A 21,079-nucleotide genomic window follows, 5' to 3' on the forward strand; every position below is an offset into this window, starting at 1 on the left:
GAGAACAGATCTTTTTGACAGAGTTATGACCCATGTCCATACTGTTACTTTGCCACTGATTTCAAACAATTGCTACAATACAAATTTACATTAACACAGATCAAATATTAATGCAGTTAGAGTTAGGGCCCTTTCCCAAATGCTTATTGCAATAAGTATGTGACACAGTTCACTAAGCTCTTCCTACTTACATGATTTATTGTTGGAAGCAAATAAGTGATCAATGCATGGCCAAAGTTTCTGCAAATGTTTTATTTTGAAAGGGAGTATATGTGTAGAACAATTGCTGACATTTGTAAAAGCTGTTTGTCTTTTAGGAAATAAGGAACCGTCACTGGTTACAAGTAATGCAGGTCACCAACAGCTCCATTCAGCTTGAATCCAACGTGTTCAGACTCAAGCATCTTCTGGATATCGGACTCATTAAGTAGGTGTTTATTGTACATCATCATAATTTAATAAATGTTTTGGTGAGTTAGTAAATTTATAGTGTTTGCAAATTACTCATTGGCAGTATGTACATGGCACCCAATGAAGAGAATAGAGTGGAACCTATTTGGTGAGATCACTCCTTTTTCCAGAAGAATGGGTGATTCTCAATTTATTGGTCTTTATGACAGATTAGTTTCGAGATGTGATCTTTCACTGCAGTGGTCATCCAAGGTAGGTTTTACTATAACATATTTGTGATTGTATTATTTTCACTAAATTTCTTTTATAAATTTTTATATTAACAGGAAATTGCATGGTCACAAAAATGAATAGCATGACTTGATTCTTTCAAAAATGTTTTGTGAAGTAAATACTATTGCAGTAGTAGTACAGTCCCATTGACTCACAAAATTTTAAGTATATATACTATTCCTGAGTAATACAGTTCTGTTGACCATCCTAGAATGTGACTATCTCATTATGTTTTGAGCAAAAGAACAACAGTACAAGTCTGATCAATTAATTGTATATCATTCTTAGTATTTTCAGGCATCAGACATTACAATGAAATAATTTTTATGAATATGATTAAGTAGAAATTTCACATCAGACATTACAGTGAAAGCATGTTTATGTCTATGATTAAGTAGAAATCTCACGTCGGACATTACCGTACAATGAAAGCATGTTTATGACTATGATTAAGTATAAATTTCACATCAGACATTGCAGTGAAAGCATCTTAATAACTATAATTAAGTTGAAATCTTACATCAGACAATGCAATGAAAGCATATTTATGACTATGATTAAGTAGAAATCTCATTTGCCAGTTGTTTCATCACCTTAAATTAAGTGATTCTTTTGAATAACTTCAGTAATTTATTAAAATGTAAAAGGAGGTACCATAAATATAGTGCCATCCATGTCAGTTATGTCTTTAGCACACTTAGATTCATGTCTGGATACAAAGTCATGATGCCTTTTTTATAATTTTATTAAGTATATATGGTACATAAAATATTAATTCATCAATATTTTCTAGGCATAAAGCTGAGATAGAGGAGATCTGCCGAGGGGCTAGTCGTGAATTGGAACTGGAGATCAAGATGAGGATGACAGAGGAAGAATGGACTGAGCAGGTGCTTGCATTTGAGCACTACAAAAGACGTGGTCCAATCTTCCTTGACAAGGCATTTACAGAGCGTCTTCTTGAGCAGCTTGAAGATGCTCAGGCTCTGCTTGCCAACATGTTAACCTCACGTTATATTGGCCCACTTCGTGATGAGGCAGCCTCATGGGCAGAAAAGTTGAAGGAGGTATCTGAGGTACTAGAACTATGGCTTGAGGTACAAGATCTATGGCAGTACCTTGAGGCAGTATTCAGCAATTCAATAACTGCCAAGGTATGACATTTATTAATTCCATAGCTTTTTGAGAGATATGAAGAACAGTGTAAACTCCTAAAATGATCAACTCACTTCATTTCTCATATCAAGCCTATGTCTCTCCTCTGTACACCTTAAAACCAGTTTAAACTTGATCTTGTAATTTCTTACTCCTTTTGTTCATTGAGTTATGTATTTATAGTTCTGATTCACTTCCTAACAAAACTATGATAATGTCAGGAGGAGTTGAGACAACAACAAGTTTTGAATAATGGATGCATCTTCTGAGAAAGGGGTGAGGGGATGAGTTTAAAGGTCATATTTTCATTGTAAATTTAGATGTAAATGTAGATTTGGCCTTGTAACCTGAACATCATAAACACAAACTGAAGGAGGGTAGTTGTATTTTATATGATATTTAATTAAGGAAAGATCAGTACATGGCATTAGGGATTTCAAGTTCTGTATGCAACCCAGGGAGGGTTAGGTGTCTCTGGAGGGCGAGTGGGGATATTTTTGGCATCCATCTCTAGTAAACTACTGAAATTTGTCTGGAAGATTTTTTTTCTCACTCTGTTATAATCCTTTAAAATTAAAAAAAAAAATATAGGATGAAGAACAGAATCTTAACATATAATATATTATCTGAAACTTTATCCTGTATTTATTCTGTCCTTAACAATATGCTATGCCAAACCATGTTTATTATACTGTATATGAATTATTCTGTATGGTAATATTCTTTAGGAATTGCCACAAGAAGCTAAAAGATTTTCAAGGATTGACAAAGGATGGACAAAAATGATGAAAAGGGCTTTTGATACAAGAAATGTTTTACAGGTATAACTCTCTCTCTCTCTTTATATAACTGAATAGCAAAGAATATTGGTTTATTTTATTAACTACAAAGACTTATATTTATTATACACTGCATTTATAAAATTCATGAAATAAACATTGTGTTGACTTGTTACATTATGTAATCAGCATTTATTTACTGTCCTCTTTGTATTGTTTGTAGTGTTGCTATGGAGGTGAAGTGCCAAAAGCTGTCTTGCTCCGCCATGTGTATGAAGAACTTGAAATATGTTTCAAATCCCTTGTTGGTTACCTTGACAACAAGAGGAGGGCATTTCCACGGTTCTATTTTGTGTCAGATCAAATTTTACTGGCCATTCTCAGTCGCCCTACAGATTTGGAGTCAGTCAGACCACATCTAAAGTAAGAATAATAATAATAATAATAATAATAATAATAATAATAATAATTATTATTATTATTATTATTATTATTATTATTTTTATTGTTATTGTTATTATTATTATCATTATTATTAGTAGTAGTAGTACTATTATTATTATTATTATTATTAGCACTATTATTATTATTATTATTATTATTTTTATTATTATTATTATTCCTTTACTTCAAGAAGTAGTAGGTATTAACGATTCACTTTATTCAGCCATCCATATATCCATGTGTCTTTCTATCCACTCAGTTTAACTGGTTACAGTAATACACCTACAGTGTTAGCACTAAACATGGAGTGTGGGTGCATCTTGAGATGAAAATGAGTTGCATTCAAAATATAGGCTACTATGACCTGCTGACTTGGATTTATTTAAGATGTGTTAAAAAGCATGTCTGTACTGTAATTCCAGTATCTTTCATGAAACCATTTTTTAGTTGTAGATCCGTCTTGAGATGATTGTATCTGTGTTCTGCACTGAAAGAGAATAACTGCACCACTCTTCTTGGATTTATCCAAAAAAAATTAAAAGAACTCAATGAAGAGAGACTGAAATATCTTTTTAGAGTTACTTTTTGTTAAAAATTATAGTTACATTTTATCTGGAAAAGGTTTGTCTTCTGTTTTAATGCATTTTATTATATTTTTGCTGGTATTCTATATGATAATCTTATGTACTGTGACACATTTACCTAATGCAGTAGAATGAAAACTAAATATTGTTATTTGATTATTTTCAGGTCCTTATTCAGTGCAATCCATGATGTTAGACTAGAAGAGGCCAGGGAGGATATTGAGGAAGTCACAGATGAGGTTGGGTTTAGCTCCCAGACTAACATAAAGGGGGCAGCTATTACTGGGCACAAAAGCCGTACAAAGACCTCCAGTGTTCTGTCCAATTTGGCCAGAGAGGATACACCACCCAGAATTGACAAGAGGTTAACCCAGATATATGTAAGTAATTATGTATTTTCAGACTTTTTTTTATGTAGAACTCATTATTTGGTGGTTTTGGTTGTTGTTGACAGGTTGTTTTGTTTTGTGACTTTAAGAAATTACAAAATACAAATGTTGTGTAGAGACTTGCATAATTTTGCTTGCAAGAACTTAATTTCTAACAGAAATATATGAGGTTCAATCAACTGCATTTTAGTGTGTAAGGATTACTAACTTGCTTTTATATAGCATGTTAAAGATGTTAAATGTTCATTTTATATTGTAATTAATCATTCAATATATTTTCAAATGTTACTATAATATATGTAATTATTCATATATTAACAATCAATAAGAATTACTTTTGTTCATTTTTAATACAGAACATTTTTAATAAGAAAATTGCAATTTTGTTTTAAATTCACAATGACAGGATGAAGGGGAAGAAGTGGCAAGCAAGCAAACTAAAAAATCAAGATCTGGGCATAGCCAAATGCCAGATTTATATTTATTTACAAGTAGTTCTTCTGTAGTGAGTAGCTGTCTGTCTTGTCCAAATCAAAAGATCTTTTCTGTGAACACTTATGTAAAATGATACAGAAAATAACCTCTTGGCCATTTTGTATTTGACAGTTGCAAATTTCATTTAGTGACCCAGATACTGTAATGTGTTGCAGTACATAGTATGTGAGATAATTCAAATTTATCACATTTCCAGGTCTGAAATTAATACAGTAAAACCTGTCATAGAGGACACTTTTCTTGCAATGAATGCCTATCATAAAGACAGAATTCATTAACGTCTTTTCTTTCACAGTTTTGTTCAGCCTTTTTACAAAAGACATTGCCAGCAAGTGTTCTGTAAAGACATATTTTACTGTACTAGAGTGTTCCACATAGAAATAGTTACTGCATGGTTTTTTTATTCTTGGGTATTCACAGTAATTTTATTGGTGAAAACTCTAGACAGCAATCACTTTTGCATAGGTGCACATGTCTCTAATAATGTTCATCCATCCACATTCTAAATTCGGTATATGTTAAAGATTTTAGATTAATCTAAGTGTTCTTTTACTTTCTAGCTAAAAAAACAAGTGGGCTTTATAAAGAGAGAGTCTTATTTTAAATTGCAGAGAAAAAAATACCTCAAATTAAGTGTGAATCATTTCTTCTGCCTGTTCAAAATGACCTACAAAGAGTCAAGAATAAGTAACAATCAAACAGAAATCAGTTCCTTGTAATAACTTGCCTGGGCCCTCTACATATTGGATTCATATTACAAGTTTAAATGCTTGTACATGGAATAATTGCTTACTTGGAGTATTGTAAAATAACCTTTCCTGTTTTAAGATTAAAAAGTTATGAAAAGTTTAAAATTAATATTAAGAACGATTGCCAATTTTATAAGTACACACTCTAGAGTATTACTAAAACTTTCTCAACTCAGTTTCTATTTCTTTCTATAGCATTTTTTTGGTACTAAAAATATCCTCAATTCATAGACTAGTCTGAACTTTTTACCCGCAATTAACTTCTGAAAACAAGCTCAAACCATAAAACTTTTCTTTATAAAACTTCAAAAACTTTCCTATGTCATCTTATTTTGATTTCTATGTAATTCTAGATCCTAGATAATGTTAACCTTAATTTAGATCCATATACACTAATGCATTAATAGGATCTGCTTTAAAATCATTACCACACTTAGATATTTTTTATCTTCTTGCTGATCAAATACTCACATTCTCTTTCCACAAGCTGTTACACTTATCCTAAAGAAAAGTAACACCTCCCTTTTATACTAAATTTTTAAAAATCTTTAGCTGTTATTTCACCCCACCCCATTCTTTTCTTATAAATCATTATCATACACACAAGTAATAAATAGAAATGGAAAATATATATGTTCAATGAAAGCAAACATTGACATGTATTAGAATGAACATGCAATGAATATAATATTGTTTGTATAATTGATTGTTAGAAAACATTCATTGTTCTCAAGGGAGTTGGGATAAATGCTTCTGTAATGAAGGAATACTTTTATGTTAATCTCATAATGTTGTTGAAGATTGGCAGGCACCAGTGCTCACTGGGTATCAAGGGCTTGACCTAACAACTGTGGGCTGTTCCAGTAAAATATACATCTTACCCTAGTGTAGTCACCTATAGATGTTAAATGTTCATATTATATTGTAATTAATCATCCAGTAGATTTTCACGCTACTATAATATAGACACCATTTATAATTTTGAGTCATTTTCTTATGAACTCTTTGAGTAAGCAGAGTATCATGGTATTTATTTTCTTCCCTGGGTACCAAGCATGTTTAAAAGGAACAGCCCTCAGACATTGCGGAAAGAATCCTAATAACTGTATATAATGCTTCTGTTTTTTAAAAGTGTCAATGTTAGCCTGTGATAAAGTTTGCTGAGGCAAAACTAGTATGGTCATGGTGACAGAAAAGTCTTTATGTCATTTCTGTGTAAAATGATGATGGCTTTAGCTTGCCAAGGAAACGTAAGTCAGGATTTCAATCAAAAAGACAGTAGACTCCAGATATGATGCCCAACCCCAAAATTATATCGTTATATACAAATATTGGTATCAAAGTTTATAAATTATTATGGGACTAATACAGTAGATCCTTACAGTAAGTATCATAATAAATTATATATCATTGTGTGCAGTGTGGTCAAAAGGATTGTTTAATATGTTTGTTTTTTTTGTAATTAATTTACTGTCCTTGGTGTTGCTCGAAAGTTATATTATCATCTGTTTTTACGGATCGTAATAGTAAATGATATAAATTTTAGTACAAGATGATCAGTGTTTTTCAGACCTTAGACTTTGATCTTGTCAAAAGATTTTCCATTCTTTGAAAAGAAGGCATACTTTCCACTTATTCAAACACAGATGGTTGGTGCTACTGACACAGTGTAGTGATCAAGATGATATTTAATTGACATAAGGAAATTAACATTCAATCATGTATATATTTCTTATCTTTAATCTTCATTTTTATTACATTAGGAAGATGACACTCAGGTAGGCAATGGAATATTGAATGAATTGGACAGCGCACATGCTAGATGGGGCACACAGTAGACTGTTTTGTGATTAATTTAATCTGTTATCATTTGACAGATTTTATGTTTACACAGGTGTATTTGTGATGGGCAGATCAAGTCAGTCACTTGTATTCTTTTATTTACAGCATTTCAGACATACACATTTATTCATGCACAAATGCACATGGATGTTTGCAGCTGTTGATTTTTGCATTATATGAGAGGCCTTTGGGTCAAGCACTCAGTATTGCACCATCATACACTGTGATGTTCACTTATTTGGTTTTGTGTCCATCATTTATCACTGCTTGAAATGGATGATTTTCTTCAGGGCTAAAATTGCTTGGCAAGGAATGTCAATATGAATTTGTTGTTCCTCTGATGGTCTGGCATGTTTGTTAGAAAAATCTGTATGCCATCAAAGCATGATGCTTTTATATTTTCTACATCAGCTTACCTTTTATTGCAATGAAATTTAATTTTCTGTTATTGAAGTTCCCTGTTCATCTACCCAACAAAAGTCATCATGTATTATGTTATGATATTGCCTGTCCATCTATCCATCTGTCTGTCTATTTATCCAATTATCTGAATGTCCATATATCTATCTATCTGTTACTAATTTAGTTTCCACACAATAACTTAAGTTCTCCATCATCTACATTTACCTGACAATATATAGAAGCCCATTGCTTTTGGCATTTAAAGATCAAATGCTACCGTCACTATGACTGAAAGAAGAAATTTATTTATACAATAGCATTAGTTCTTCATATATGACCTGGAGCAGAATTTGAGAAAGGGTCACGCTTGGGGAAAGGAAGAAGTGTTTTAATATATGGGTCAAAAGGTCAAAGATCAGGGTCACTGTGACAGAAAGAATAAAAGATGGTTACTGCAGAATAGTATTAGTTCTGCATTACAGACCTGGATTAGACTTTGTGAATTGTTTTCATTAAGGATAAGTAAGAAGTCAACAAATATTTTTGGGGTCAAAAGGTCAATAATCAAGATCACTGACTGGAGGAAGAAATACAGTTTTTATGCAAAATGTTTTTTTGTCAAGCTTGTACTTTCAGAAAAAGTTTTTGGATAATTACATGTTGTGTAAGAAAGAAACCTGTTGATTTTGCATAAAAAAAATCATAGTAATTTTGAAGGAAGAAAAATGTTTTTAATATAATAACTTGGGTTCTACCCCACATACCTTGACAAAAGTTTGTAATGGGCCTGCATATAAGGCATGAAAGAGGTCTGTTGATTTTTGGAGTAAATGATAAATGACGAGGGTTGTTGTGACTCAAAGAATATTATTTTATTGCAGAAAAACTTGTGTTGTAATGTAAATTCCTTAACCAATCTTTTTTTAGGATAATCTGTTTAGGATAATAAAGAAACCTATTGATTCTAAAGGTCAGAGGCCATAGTCATGGTAAGTCTAGTAAGAACATTTACTGATTCTGAGCAGTAAATATAGTTCAAGACCACATAACCTAATCAAGATCCAGGTCATCAAGACCGTTTTGTTAGTAATCTCTGAAGTCAACCATGCTTCACTAGTGTATACATAGTGGACAGTTAAATATGTGGCAGACGTAAAATGTAATGTACATGGTACTTTTGTTGCATTTACAGATACAGTACAACAACTAGATTCCACTTTTTGAATATATATCAGGTCTTCTTTGTCGATCTAGTATGAATCTGACCAGTTTTTGGTAAAACTTTTTGAGCAAAAACTCAAACTAATGCAGAAAGAATTTGTCAGATTATGAAACCATATGACTAGACATGGAACTAAGATTCTTTGGGGCAAAAGGTTAATGGAGCTTGGATTATCTTGGGAAAGAGATTTTTTTTAAATAATGGTTCCGTTAACCTCTAACCACAGAAAACAAAAGATTGTATCCAATTATAAATACCAACACTTTAAGGGTTCCAGATTTTAAAAAGTTACATTTACTTCAGCAAAACTTAGGCACAGAAGTGGTTGGTAATGGTTACTTCATAATAGTGTAAAATAATTTCTGTCTTCAGCAGATTGTTTCATAAATTTAATTTGAAATGAGCACAGAAGTAAGATTTTATTCATTTCATAACTGATTTTATTTGACTAAACCACAGAATAGTGTAATGACTTTGACATACATTTGGGTGACTTGGTTGTTATGTCTTTCCTTTGCAGTATGTTATGACATCATTTGAGATTTAAGAAGGTGTTACATATATGAAAATTATGATATGGGTATATTAATGTGAAAAACACGGTAGTCGGGTGATGAAAGAACACTGGCTGCCATCTCTTCTTCACTAAGTATAGTCAAACCTGTAAAAGTTTGAACCCCTGAAACCATGAACATGGAGCAGCAGGGAGGGTGAAAAGAACCAATTTTGGAGCAAGTCTTTTTTGAAAATAAAGCTTCATACAAAAAAAATGAAAATACAAGGTAAATAACATCAAACCGAAGCTTCTAACCAACTGAGAATTTCTCTAATTGGGTTAGCTCATTTTGTTACTTTATCTTTGTTGTTTGTGTTTTCAAATGTTTATGTGTGTTTGTTTACCAGTGGGACACTCATTTTTTGTCACACCCTCCCTGCTGCAGTTTTTTTAACCAAAAACTTTATCAAGACCTACACGATATCATGGCCGAGGATCATGCAAATTTATTGTTATAAATCTGTGTGGGGTAGATTGTGCTTTTGAAAAAAAAATTCTAAACTTAATCATGTCCATAACCCCTGAACACCAAGTCTGATGACTGTTTTGCAGAGTATGTGTATCAACTCCATTAAACACAACTAAACTATTGCAGTTATCTCTGATCACTTTAGGTATTTGTGTATATCAGTGAGTAATATAAATCACATCGGTGTTTTTGTGTCTGCCTCGAGAAAATATCTGAGCTGGATTTGATTGTTTGTCCAGCGTCACATCATCATATACTATGAGATTATTAATAAATCCATTGAGGTCATCTACAGATGGGGCTTCATCAATATCGGTGATAAAATCAGTAATGTCATTACCATCCTTGACCTACAATTTAGCATTTTCATTAAAAATTTTAAGCACATTGTAGCATTGCTGATTATCTACAGATGGTGCCACTAAATATAACTGATCATCCCACTTGAGCCATCTCATTATCAGATTAAGCAACATTTGCATCTTACCAGACCCAGACGGACCTATGATAATTGCTCTGATAGAATTTGGTAGTGCTGGATGATGCTTGACTGGCTCCTGCTTTCATGTCACTGAGAAATCAATGATATCCATGTTGTACAAATATAATAAATAACATAGATTTGTAATGTGTTTGATGCAGAGAATCCATCCCCACCAGTGGATTAACAACAATAATAACAAAAAAATATAAAGCATGCACTTACAGGCAAATGTGTGAAATGTGGTACAAAAATACAAATTTATCTCCCTTGACAAGTCAAGGAAAACAGGTGTTGATGTCGCCGCTTCATTAGGAAAATTACCACAAGCTCCATTGACTAAATACCCAGGAGAAAAACATCTTCCTAGATATAATTATTGTGGTCCTGGAATCCGACTTGATATCCGACTTGACGAGCGAGATCAACCAAGACCTGGAGAGTATCCAATAAATGGGATTAAAGAAGCATGTCATGTTCATGATGTAGCATATAAAAATAAGGATTTACAACAACGACATATTGCAGATGTCAAGTTGATTCACTCATTAAATTCCATAAAAAATAAATCTCTCAGAGATAAACTTGCTAGCTTCCTAGTAGAATCCTTGATGAAAGGTAAACTAGTATTAGGGGTGAGTAATTAATCAACTGATTATTATTATTATAATGGAATCAATTTATTATAGCCCAAGAGGATATTGGAGTGGTAGAGCAGCAATTAGTAAACTTGCTGATGCAGCAAATGTCACACGTTTTGTTGCTGCAGATTGGTTAGCATGACAGGCAATATGGCAAATCTAACTACCACCACCTAAAAAAGTTCAATATGCACATTTTGATGTCAGCACTCCCAGTGAAGTTCATCAAGCAGATATTTTATTTTTACCACACAATACTATTAAAATTAGTAGATGTCAATCACACACAAATACGCATTGACTGTCCTTGACGTTGCAAGTAGATATAAAGAAGCAGAACCACTATCAACAAAAATAGCAGCTGAAGTTGCATCTGCACTTGAATGAATTTATCAATGAGGATCCGGACTACAAGGTGGTCTACGATGGCCACAATTGCTACAGGTTGATCCTGGCAAGGAATTTCTTGGTGCAGTATTATCTCTGATGAAAAAACATAACATCAAAATCAGATGAGAACATACCGTAATTCATCACGATCAGGCAATTGTTGAATGATTTAATCGAACACTTGCTGAGTGTTTATGGTTATTTGGATATCAGTATGCACAGGAAATATCCCTGAACAAAGTTCAAAAGACATGAGATCTTGTGAATGGGTTGCAAGACTACCAAGTGTAATAGCTGCAATAAATAATGAAATTACTCGTGTAGTTTCTATGAAACCCATTAATGCAATCAGAAATAAAAACATATGCCAATACAATGACATGACTCCTCCTCGAACAGCCAGTACTAGGTAATGTGACTGTAAGATATTTATATGAACCTGGTGAAACTCACAATTGCACCTAATTCCATTCCTTCCGATAAGTTAATATTACTTCGATTTATAAATGTGTTACTCTCCATTGTATCAGTAATTATAAAACCAAGTTCGGCATCATCTATAATTAATCTTGTACAATGTCATTTATGATCATATGATCCTCCTTGCATAAATTTACCAATTATTTTTCTGCCAAGATGTTTTGCAGTTTTATTCTCAAAATCAGTTATATCAGGATTTTCATCATCAGAATATTTCTTTTGTTGTGGTAACCAAACTTGATTCTGCGGACTATATGATATAATTGCTTCACTTACTGCTAACAATAATAGTATTTTTACATCAAGCATATACCGTAAAAATACTGTTGGTGCCCATGTTTTTTCTGAAAAATGTTTGCCAAACCAGACATAACAAATTGGATGAAGCGAATCCAGTCAGGTCAAAATCTGGTATTGGTCCATTTGTCAGTACTCTGGTCATCTTGTGTGTTGGATGTCCAAATCTGTAAAAATATACAGAACACTCTCCCATTCCAAGAAAACTTTCAGGATAACATGCAACCATATCAATTGAGATTACATCCTTATAATCATATCAGGTATTCTACAATCCACCATGTCCATATATGACCCAACTGCATTGTATTTCTTCAAGAAATTCCAATTGTGCTGGTTTCCATGATTTTTCCTTCTGAGCAAAATGAGCAGCAACTGGCGGAACAGTAAAACATTTACTCATTAATTGTTCAGCTTCGTCATGGGTATATTTCAACACAAGATTTTTCATTTCTTCATGGAGAAATTCTGTACGATAAGTATCTCCAGTAGGCCATGCAAACTGATCATAGTTTCCATCATTGGAACTTTGAAACAGCCACACAGATACAAGATTGCTTTTACTGATATTTTTGATAAAATCAAACATATCACCATTTTAGAACTTAACAGTTTGATTTCATGGAAAAATGGTTACCTCAAATGTCTATGCATGCGCATTATGATCAATAATATTTATCAGGGCTCCTTTTGATTCATATTTCAACTCATACAAAAATTTCTCTGGTTATTGTTTTTACCATTTTTGGGAATTTAGTGTTTTTTCTAACTTAGCAACATCACTTATTGTAGCTCCTTTATCTTTGACTGATTCAGCCCATTTGTTTATTTTTTCACATTATAGATCTGTTAGTTTATTTTCTTCGTATCGCATTTGTGAAATGTTCTGTAACTTAAGCTACACAATTTATTTTCAAAATTTCATCAGTTTGAGATCATGAATGCTAGCTTTATCATTTATCGGATATATTGCATAAATAACTGCAGTCACTGGGTATGCTCATTCATAGTATGGTTTATCAATACCAGTCAACATTCCTGGTTTGGAATTTTTATTTGACGTAAAAATATTTCCAGTGTGAAGACAGACAAGGTCATGTTTGTCACGAATAATCCAAGTATCATCTAGCTCCACAATAAATTTTACTTAAAAAAATATCTTTGACTGTCAGGATAATTAATAATAGTCACCACTCGTTGGTCATTCATTGTAGCATCAATAACACCTTTGGTGTCGCATATAATTCTAAATGTTGACCAGACATGAGATGCACCATTGTCATGAAATTCTTTCTTGGCATCATGAATACTTTTAATTAGAGTTTTCGTCAGATCAACCCGAACTTGGTTCTGTCAAGATCAAATCTAGCTTTAGAGGGTTTGATGATAGATAATCTCTCAAACTCTTCCATATTATAATTAAGACAAATATATATTTAAATTAAAATATAATTACATATATATATATATATATATATATATATATATATATATATATATATATATATATATATATATATATATATATATAATGATTCAAACAAAGAATAACTGTAAATGGCTAATGATAGATTCTACAACTCCCTTTAACAAAGCTTGCAAAACAAATTCTGTGGACTTCACCTACAAAGTGTATGAAGAGGGAGTCTAGGACCAAAACCGTGTTTCAAGTGTGGTGTTGGGGTTAGAGGAGAAACGCAATTGTGTGTACCATGTAGTGGTAAAAAATACAGAGAGCTAAAACGATATTATGATAAACAAAATAACTCCAGCAATGATAAAGTCATAAAAAACGCAGATGACTATGCACAAAATAATTGCAAGGCTGGTGAAGAAATAATATATCAATCAACGAATACAGCTTGCAAATAATTTGATATTTGCATACCTTTGGTTCAACGTGTCACCGATAATATTACCAGATCAGCATTTTCAAAGAAATGTAAACAAAAAATAATAATTCAGTATCTCCCGATTGTGTTAGATACAAACAGATGAAGGGAGATAACTCTGTCAAGCAAAGATCTCTCCGGTAGAGTAATTAAATAGTTACCCCGCTTGTTACTGCACAATATTATTTGACTACAGTGATTATTTTTGTGTGTCATCATTCAGTAACTAATATGCAGTAATAACTGTGTTCTTAATTAACATAACACATTCAAGAAAATGTTTTACTTACCTGTTCACTTCTACAATTACACTTGCTGAATAACCATGAAGAATTCTGGTTGCTTTTTATAGTCATTATAATGCCTGCACAGAATGTTCTAGAAAATCATGTGATTGAGTTATTCTGGAAACTGTCATTAAGGAAACTGTCATTCTGGAAATTCCACATAGGCGAATGTTCCAGAATGTTTTAGAAAATCACATGATTGAGTCATTCTGGAAACAGTGTAATTTTGGAAATTCCACATAGGCCAATGTTCCAGAATGTTCTAGAAATTTACGTCATTCTTTAAGTGTATTTATGGGAGTGAACAGGTGAGTAAAACATTCATTTAGTAATCTATGGCTTGTGTTAAAGCTATACTATATAATTGTATATTGTCTTGGTTGAAGAATACAATTTAAATATTTATTATATTATGAATTTTGAAAATATTAATGCTATTATATCTGCAATTCAAAAATTAAAATATGACGGTATACAAATATCTGATGAACTGAGTGCTGAAAAAAGTCTCTTTGATTTTGAATCATTACAACAATGAATTGAAGATAAATATACACTACCAGCAGAAAACCAATTCATTAAGCTGATTCAACAATCTATTTTCCAATCCTTTGTGACAGTCAAAGATACAGAAGTTGAAAAATTTGTTTCTTTCTCATACAGAATTGAAAATAATTAAATCAGAATTATCTCATGAATAGAATGCAAAAAAGATTATTAATACATGTATAAGACAGTTGAGAAAAAGTATGTCAGATTGTGAAAATGAAAGTGCTATCACCAGTGACCATAGTGATTGTGAAATTGAAACTTATGGCAACAGCGAGCATTTCAGCTTTTTTTGGGGTAACGGATTGTCAGCATGAAAACAATGTCAACATCACTAGTGATTGTGAAAGTGAAAGTGTTAACACTCAATAATTACATGATTATAACATTTATTCTGATTCAGATTTATTTTTATTCTGATTATAATATTTATTTTTATTCTGATTTATTTTTATTCTGATAATATTTATTTTTATTCAGAAATAATTTTGTAAAAATTTTCTGTTTTCAGTAGGATTTTCATTATTTTTGGTACATTTACGCAATCAAATTATAAAATCTAACTGATTTTCAAAATTTTGATTACCAATCACCCCATCTAATTTGATAATCAGTGAAGAATAAGATTAGAATATTTATTCTGATAATAATATTTATTCATATTATAATATTTATTTGGATTATAATATTCTGATAATAATATTTATTCTGATAATAATATTTATTCTGATAATATATATTCAGATTTATTTTATTCAGATTATAATATTTATTATGTAGTTTTCTGTTTTCAGTACAATTTTCACAATTTTGAGTACCCGGTACATTTACCCTATGAAATTATTAAAACCTGACTGATTTTCACATTTTTGAGTACCAGTGCTAGACATCACTATAAACTGCCACACTGCAGACATCATAGCGATATGACTGAAAATTTTTTAAGGCTACATTAAAAATCCAAATCACACACACTCACACACAAGTTTTGTTAGTCTTACTATACATGCACCAACTGCGTCGGATTGTCAGATTGCATCATTGTCGTTGTCTTTTCTAACAAGTACAACTTTATGCTTATCTCTGAAAATAAGCTTTCTGACATGTCTACAAAATCCAAATATGTGTGATAGTGGAATCACACACAAAAATTCTTCATCATCATTTAGCATTGATCTATGTGCCACAAATCCTAAGTTGAATTCTTGAGGCATCATGAACCACTGGCCTCACATCAGTGTCGGTGTTGTCTGCATTGTTTCTTGGTGGTCTTATATCATACTATAAACTTGCTGAATGATCAGTTGTATCCTTTGCAAACATCATTGACAGACCAGCTGATCTTGAGTAATCATTGCTGTATCTTGCAAGGCCAAGTATCATCATGGAATATCAATGTTCTCCAGGCATGATTCAATGGGTCTTCTGTCAATCATGTATATGGCATTTTTAAATAACGCCATAATGCCATTGTTAACAAAACCAGGTCAATCACCAATTCAGATTCCTGTACCCTCTGCTTGTAAAGGTCTACCTTCTACTTCAGTGAATGCTTCAGTGGGTAAGAAATATCTGCTTGTATCCTGAACTTGAAGTTTGATTCGTCCGCTCTGATTTGGCTCTCATGCATCATAAGAATAAGATTGATAATCGTGCATAGATTTATCTTTCAGAACTGGCGCATCCGTGTCAAAGGCTGGATCAGATATATGTTTGAACATTTTATTATAATTGCTATCGTCTAATATGAAGACCACTTCCTGCTATTAAACTGGCAGTTTTCTTTTTTTCTTTTTCTGATAGTGGTACACCAGCCAGCTGTGCTAGTTTGTGATCTGCAGCTTGATTTATTATTTTACTAACATTTGGAGGGAGGCATAACTTCAGTGCTGAGTAATTTTACTGGCTGTGGTTTTCATCATATTAATCATGCTAGTCTATCCTTGATAGCTGAGAATGCCTTGCTGGCAACATTACCAAAGGCACCAATACCTTTATCATGAATGTCAATAGCTTTCATTGATAATTGTTTTGCAATCAGTAATGCTTTTGGGGCTATCCTTTTAAATAGACCCTGAACAATATCATTGAGTCTATCACCGTAGATCGCTTTGTACATTGGTAATTGCAAATGTATCACCCTGACCATGATCGGTCCACATTGAGCATTATGTATGATCATCTTATTTTAGTCATTGTATTTACTTGCATACCCTTAATCACTGTGATAATGATCAATGATTTCATCAATGAGAAACTGATAAACATTAATCTCCATGATACCGCCTGTAAATAATCATTGACAAATATCAGCTGCGTCATTATTTCCGGCTTGTCTTCCACCAATCAGAATTTCTAGTCTATCAACATCTGCGTTGACGTTATTGGGACATGGAGTAATAAGACCACTTCCTTGAGTAACAAGACCACTTCCAGTTGCTCCTTCTTCCTCACTTGTTGTTTTATCTGTTTTTTTTTCTTCCATGTTCTTGAGGCTGATTTCTTTTCTGATTTTCCTTTTTCAAGTTGCTGCTTCAGTTTTTCTTCTTTGAGTCTCCTTCCTTGCTTTACTCATTCAATATACTCATATAGTGTATTGTGGAAAAGGTCAAAACTATTAATATCTTGCTCAGATCTGATTTGTGGAGCATCAGCAGCGATGCAATATATATCCCTGACCCAATCAGCAGCTTTTAGAGTATTAACATATTTGGGTTTCATAAACCTATTGCTATCACGATATCCATACGCGGAAATATTAATTACTTGGTTTGGGTTTTTGATAGTGGCAATACCATAAGGCGTGAATTTATCTGTCATGTTAATTCTGACTCTTGGCAGAGGTTGTAGTTGAACTTCAGGTTGTGGTTGAGGAGGTTGTTGGGGTGTTGTTGAGCTGTTTGAAGACAGCCAACAATATCAACAGGTAATGTCTCGAGCTTTTTGAGCCGCCTCTGTTGCTGTAACAATTTGTTTTTTGCTGGTTAGACAGTTGGTTTAAATAACTGTTCTGTACCTTCTGCAGATTCCACCTGAGACTACTGATGTGCTTGTACTTGCTGCTTGACAGCATTGTGAACAGGGATATATTTCTTAATTGCCTCTAGTCACTCTCGAGCTAATTTAACTGTGTGAGATTTCATTATTGATATAATAATTATTTAATTACTCACACACTTCAGCAGCAGGGAGGGTGCAACAAAAAATGAGTGTCCGATGGGTAAACAAACACACATACAAATTTGAAAACACAAATGACAAAGGTAAAGTAACAAAATGAGCTAACCCAATTAGAGAAAATGTACGTCAGTTAGAGGCTTAGGTTTGATGTTATTGACCTTGTATTTTCATTTTTTTTGTATGAAGCTTTATTTTCAAAAAAGACATGCTCCAAAATTGGTCTGTTCACCCTCCCTGCTGCTCGTGGAGAACTATTTCTTCATGTTGGAACTTTAAAAATGTGTACAGTTGTTCCAATATTTGGGATTGTTATTTTGTTGGGCTAGAAATTAGCAATAATATATGGTGAATATTAAATCCTCAGGAGAAAGCTCATATATCAAAATTACTGAGGCCAGGAAGGAGTTGAAGTCAATGAGAATAGAGAGTATTGTATAGTCTGCAGGTTATAAGACTCTCTCAGACTATTAGTGTTCCTGGTTATGTGATGCTGTCAGACTATTACTGCTCCTGGTTATGTGACTGTCAGACTGTTACTGCTCCTGGTTTTGAAACACTGTCAGACTATTACTGCTGCTGGTTATTAGACACTGTCAGACTGTTACTGCTCTTGGTTATGAAACACTTTCAGACTATTACTGCTCCTGGTTATTAGACACTGTCAGACTGTTACTGCTCCTGGTTATGTGACACTGTCAGACTGTTACTGGTGCTGGTTTTGAAACACTGTCAGACTATATTACTGCTGCTGGTTATTAGACACTGTCAGACTGTTACTGGTCCTGGTTATGAGACACTGTCAGATTATTACTGCTGCTGCTTATTACACACTGTCCGATTTACTGCTCGTGGTTATGAGACATTTTCAGACTATTACTGCTGCTAGTTTTGAAACACTGTCAGTTTATTATTACTGCTGCTGGTTATTAGGCACTGCCAGACTGTTACCTGTTACTACTCCTGGTTATGAATCACTGTCAGACTATTGCTGCTGCTGGTTATTAGACAGTGTCAGACTTACTGCTCCTGGTTATTAGACAATGTCAGACTATTAATGCTCCTGTGTATGAGACTCTTAGACTATTAGTCCTCCTGATTATGAGACTGTCAGACTGTTACTGCTTCTGTTTATGAGAAACTCATAAAATTTCTGATCCAGCTTATGAGACACTATCAGACTATTACTGCTGCAAGTTATTAGACAATGTCAGACTGTTGCTGTTCCAGGTTATGAGACAGTGCCAGACTCTTACTGCTGCTGGCCATGAGACAATGTCAAACTTTAACTGCTCCTGGTTATGAGGCAGTGTCAGACTATTACTGCTGCTAGTTATGAGTCAGTGTCAGACTATTACTCTTTCTGGTTATGAGACAGTGTCAGACTATTACTATTCCTGCATATGAGACACCCTCAGGCTATTACTGTTAATGGTTATGAGACAACTACTGCGGGATATGAGACAGTGTCAGAGAATTACTGTTCCTGGTTATGAAACACAGAATATTGCTGTTCCTGGTTATTCCATTATTTTAATAGTTCCTCAAGGCTTAATGCTTTTCAGTTTGTTTTGAGAACTGAGACATACTGAACATTAGGATTATATAATTTTAGTGTTGGGTGAGATGGTTTATGAAATTCACATTTTTCAGACTTGAAAATTGGGAATTTATAAGAAAATAAATCTTGAGAATTGTGATGAAAACCTGGAAATTTTCAAAACTGAGATGTTTACATATAAAAAATAGAAACAGATTGTTATGTGTACCAGGCTTTGTACTCAATTCAATTTTGGTTGTTTTGAACAGAACCCTTGGCAGGGCATTTTGGCTTATTACTTTACCAAGAGAGATAGCCTTGCTGTAAGTGGTTATTGCATGGCAAATTGAATTTTTTCTTTTATATTTAGCTGTTTCAGTTTTACAGGTTTTGTTAGATAATTTGTTTTCATGCTTGATTTTCTTTTGCCATTTTTTTATTACAGTCATATGTAGAATTACTGCAAGCTAGTTTTGTAAATTGTTGCTGTGATTGAACAGGAATTAAGTTCAGAGATATAGCAAAATAGAAAGTACAATACTTAAAAAAGCTCAGTGCATTATATCTCACACGGGCGATATTCATAATAGAGATTGGAATAAAGTAATATGCAAATTATCCAGACATATTGGGAGACATGATTTTGTCTGGATAATTGGTTATCCTGATGAGTGAATTTTGGTCTAAAAGAAGAACTGTGAGCATTTGTCAGAGTGCATTGATCAGGGTAAACTCATCTAGCATGGATTCTGTTCATACCTATGTTGATAGGTGATTAACTTTTATTAACAGTTAAGTCACCATTGATTGACAGTTGATTACATAGTACAGAATGCCTTTGGTGAAGTTATTATGAGCCTTTAATCCCATTTGATGAGCTTGGGGTTTCTATATGACAAATTATATACTGTCATCATGGCATTATTAGCATCAAATGGGTATAAGAATAAAAGGACCATACAGTCTTGGCAGTTGTGGACAATCTTCCATTACAATGAAGGAATATTTCAAAAGGGGATAACAAAGGTTTCCTTTAAATGTAGATAGCCACTATGACACATTTAACTGTAATATGTGACTATTTATATTAGATAAAAATAGAGATGAATCTGTTTAACCAAAAATGTACAGCTAGAACCACATAACAGAAAGAGATTGGTGGGCATTCTTCTCAGTAAAGATATTTGAATTTAAGTAAGAATCACAGAAATAGTTTTGCTGTCCAGCTGTGATTTATTTATTTTTGTGCATTCATTTTAAAAAAGGAATATTCATAATGTATAATATGTCTGTCTAGCGTGCCTGTTTACTTAGTGTTCTATTATTTCATTTTCATTATTACTTAACCCAAAACTTGTTTTATGCCATTTGAATTAAGAGAGTTGTTTATTCATTTTCAAATGTAACTTGCATAGATTAAGCAGTATAAAATGTTGGGAAATTCATAGAAGTTTATGTCATTTTTTTTCTTCAGGGATTTGCGTATACAAGCATGCATCTGACTAGCATGATTTTCGTGTAATGTCTCAGACTGCATAAAATTTGCTGAAAACTTTTTTATTCCTTTTTTTCATA

At 32.9% G+C, this 21,079-nt stretch overlaps 1 protein-coding gene across 1 annotated transcript in view; it reads left to right on the forward strand.

Annotated features, from left to right (window-relative positions):
* Window positions 1–21,079, forward strand: part of LOC149771451 (dynein axonemal heavy chain 5-like) — a gene marked incomplete at both ends in the record, with an annotated part of 186,111 nt that overhangs the window by 39,387 nt on the left and 125,645 nt on the right. The window contains 6 exons of the mRNA XM_089948431.1: window positions 318–427; window positions 1,478–1,838; window positions 2,568–2,660; window positions 2,842–3,041; window positions 3,813–4,026; window positions 19,774–19,827. Coding sequence (XP_089804557.1) covers window positions 318–427; window positions 1,478–1,838; window positions 2,568–2,660; window positions 2,842–3,041; window positions 3,813–4,026; window positions 19,774–19,827 — 1,032 coding nt within the window. The remainder of the gene's footprint in view (window positions 1–317; window positions 428–1,477; window positions 1,839–2,567; window positions 2,661–2,841; window positions 3,042–3,812; window positions 4,027–19,773; window positions 19,828–21,079) is intronic.

This window comes from Sinohyriopsis cumingii, unplaced genomic scaffold, assembly GCF_028554795.1.
Source record: "Sinohyriopsis cumingii isolate HCF-2022 unplaced genomic scaffold, ASM2855479v2 utg001850l, whole genome shotgun sequence".
NCBI classification, from domain to species: Eukaryota; Metazoa; Mollusca; class Bivalvia; order Unionida; family Unionidae; genus Sinohyriopsis; species Sinohyriopsis cumingii.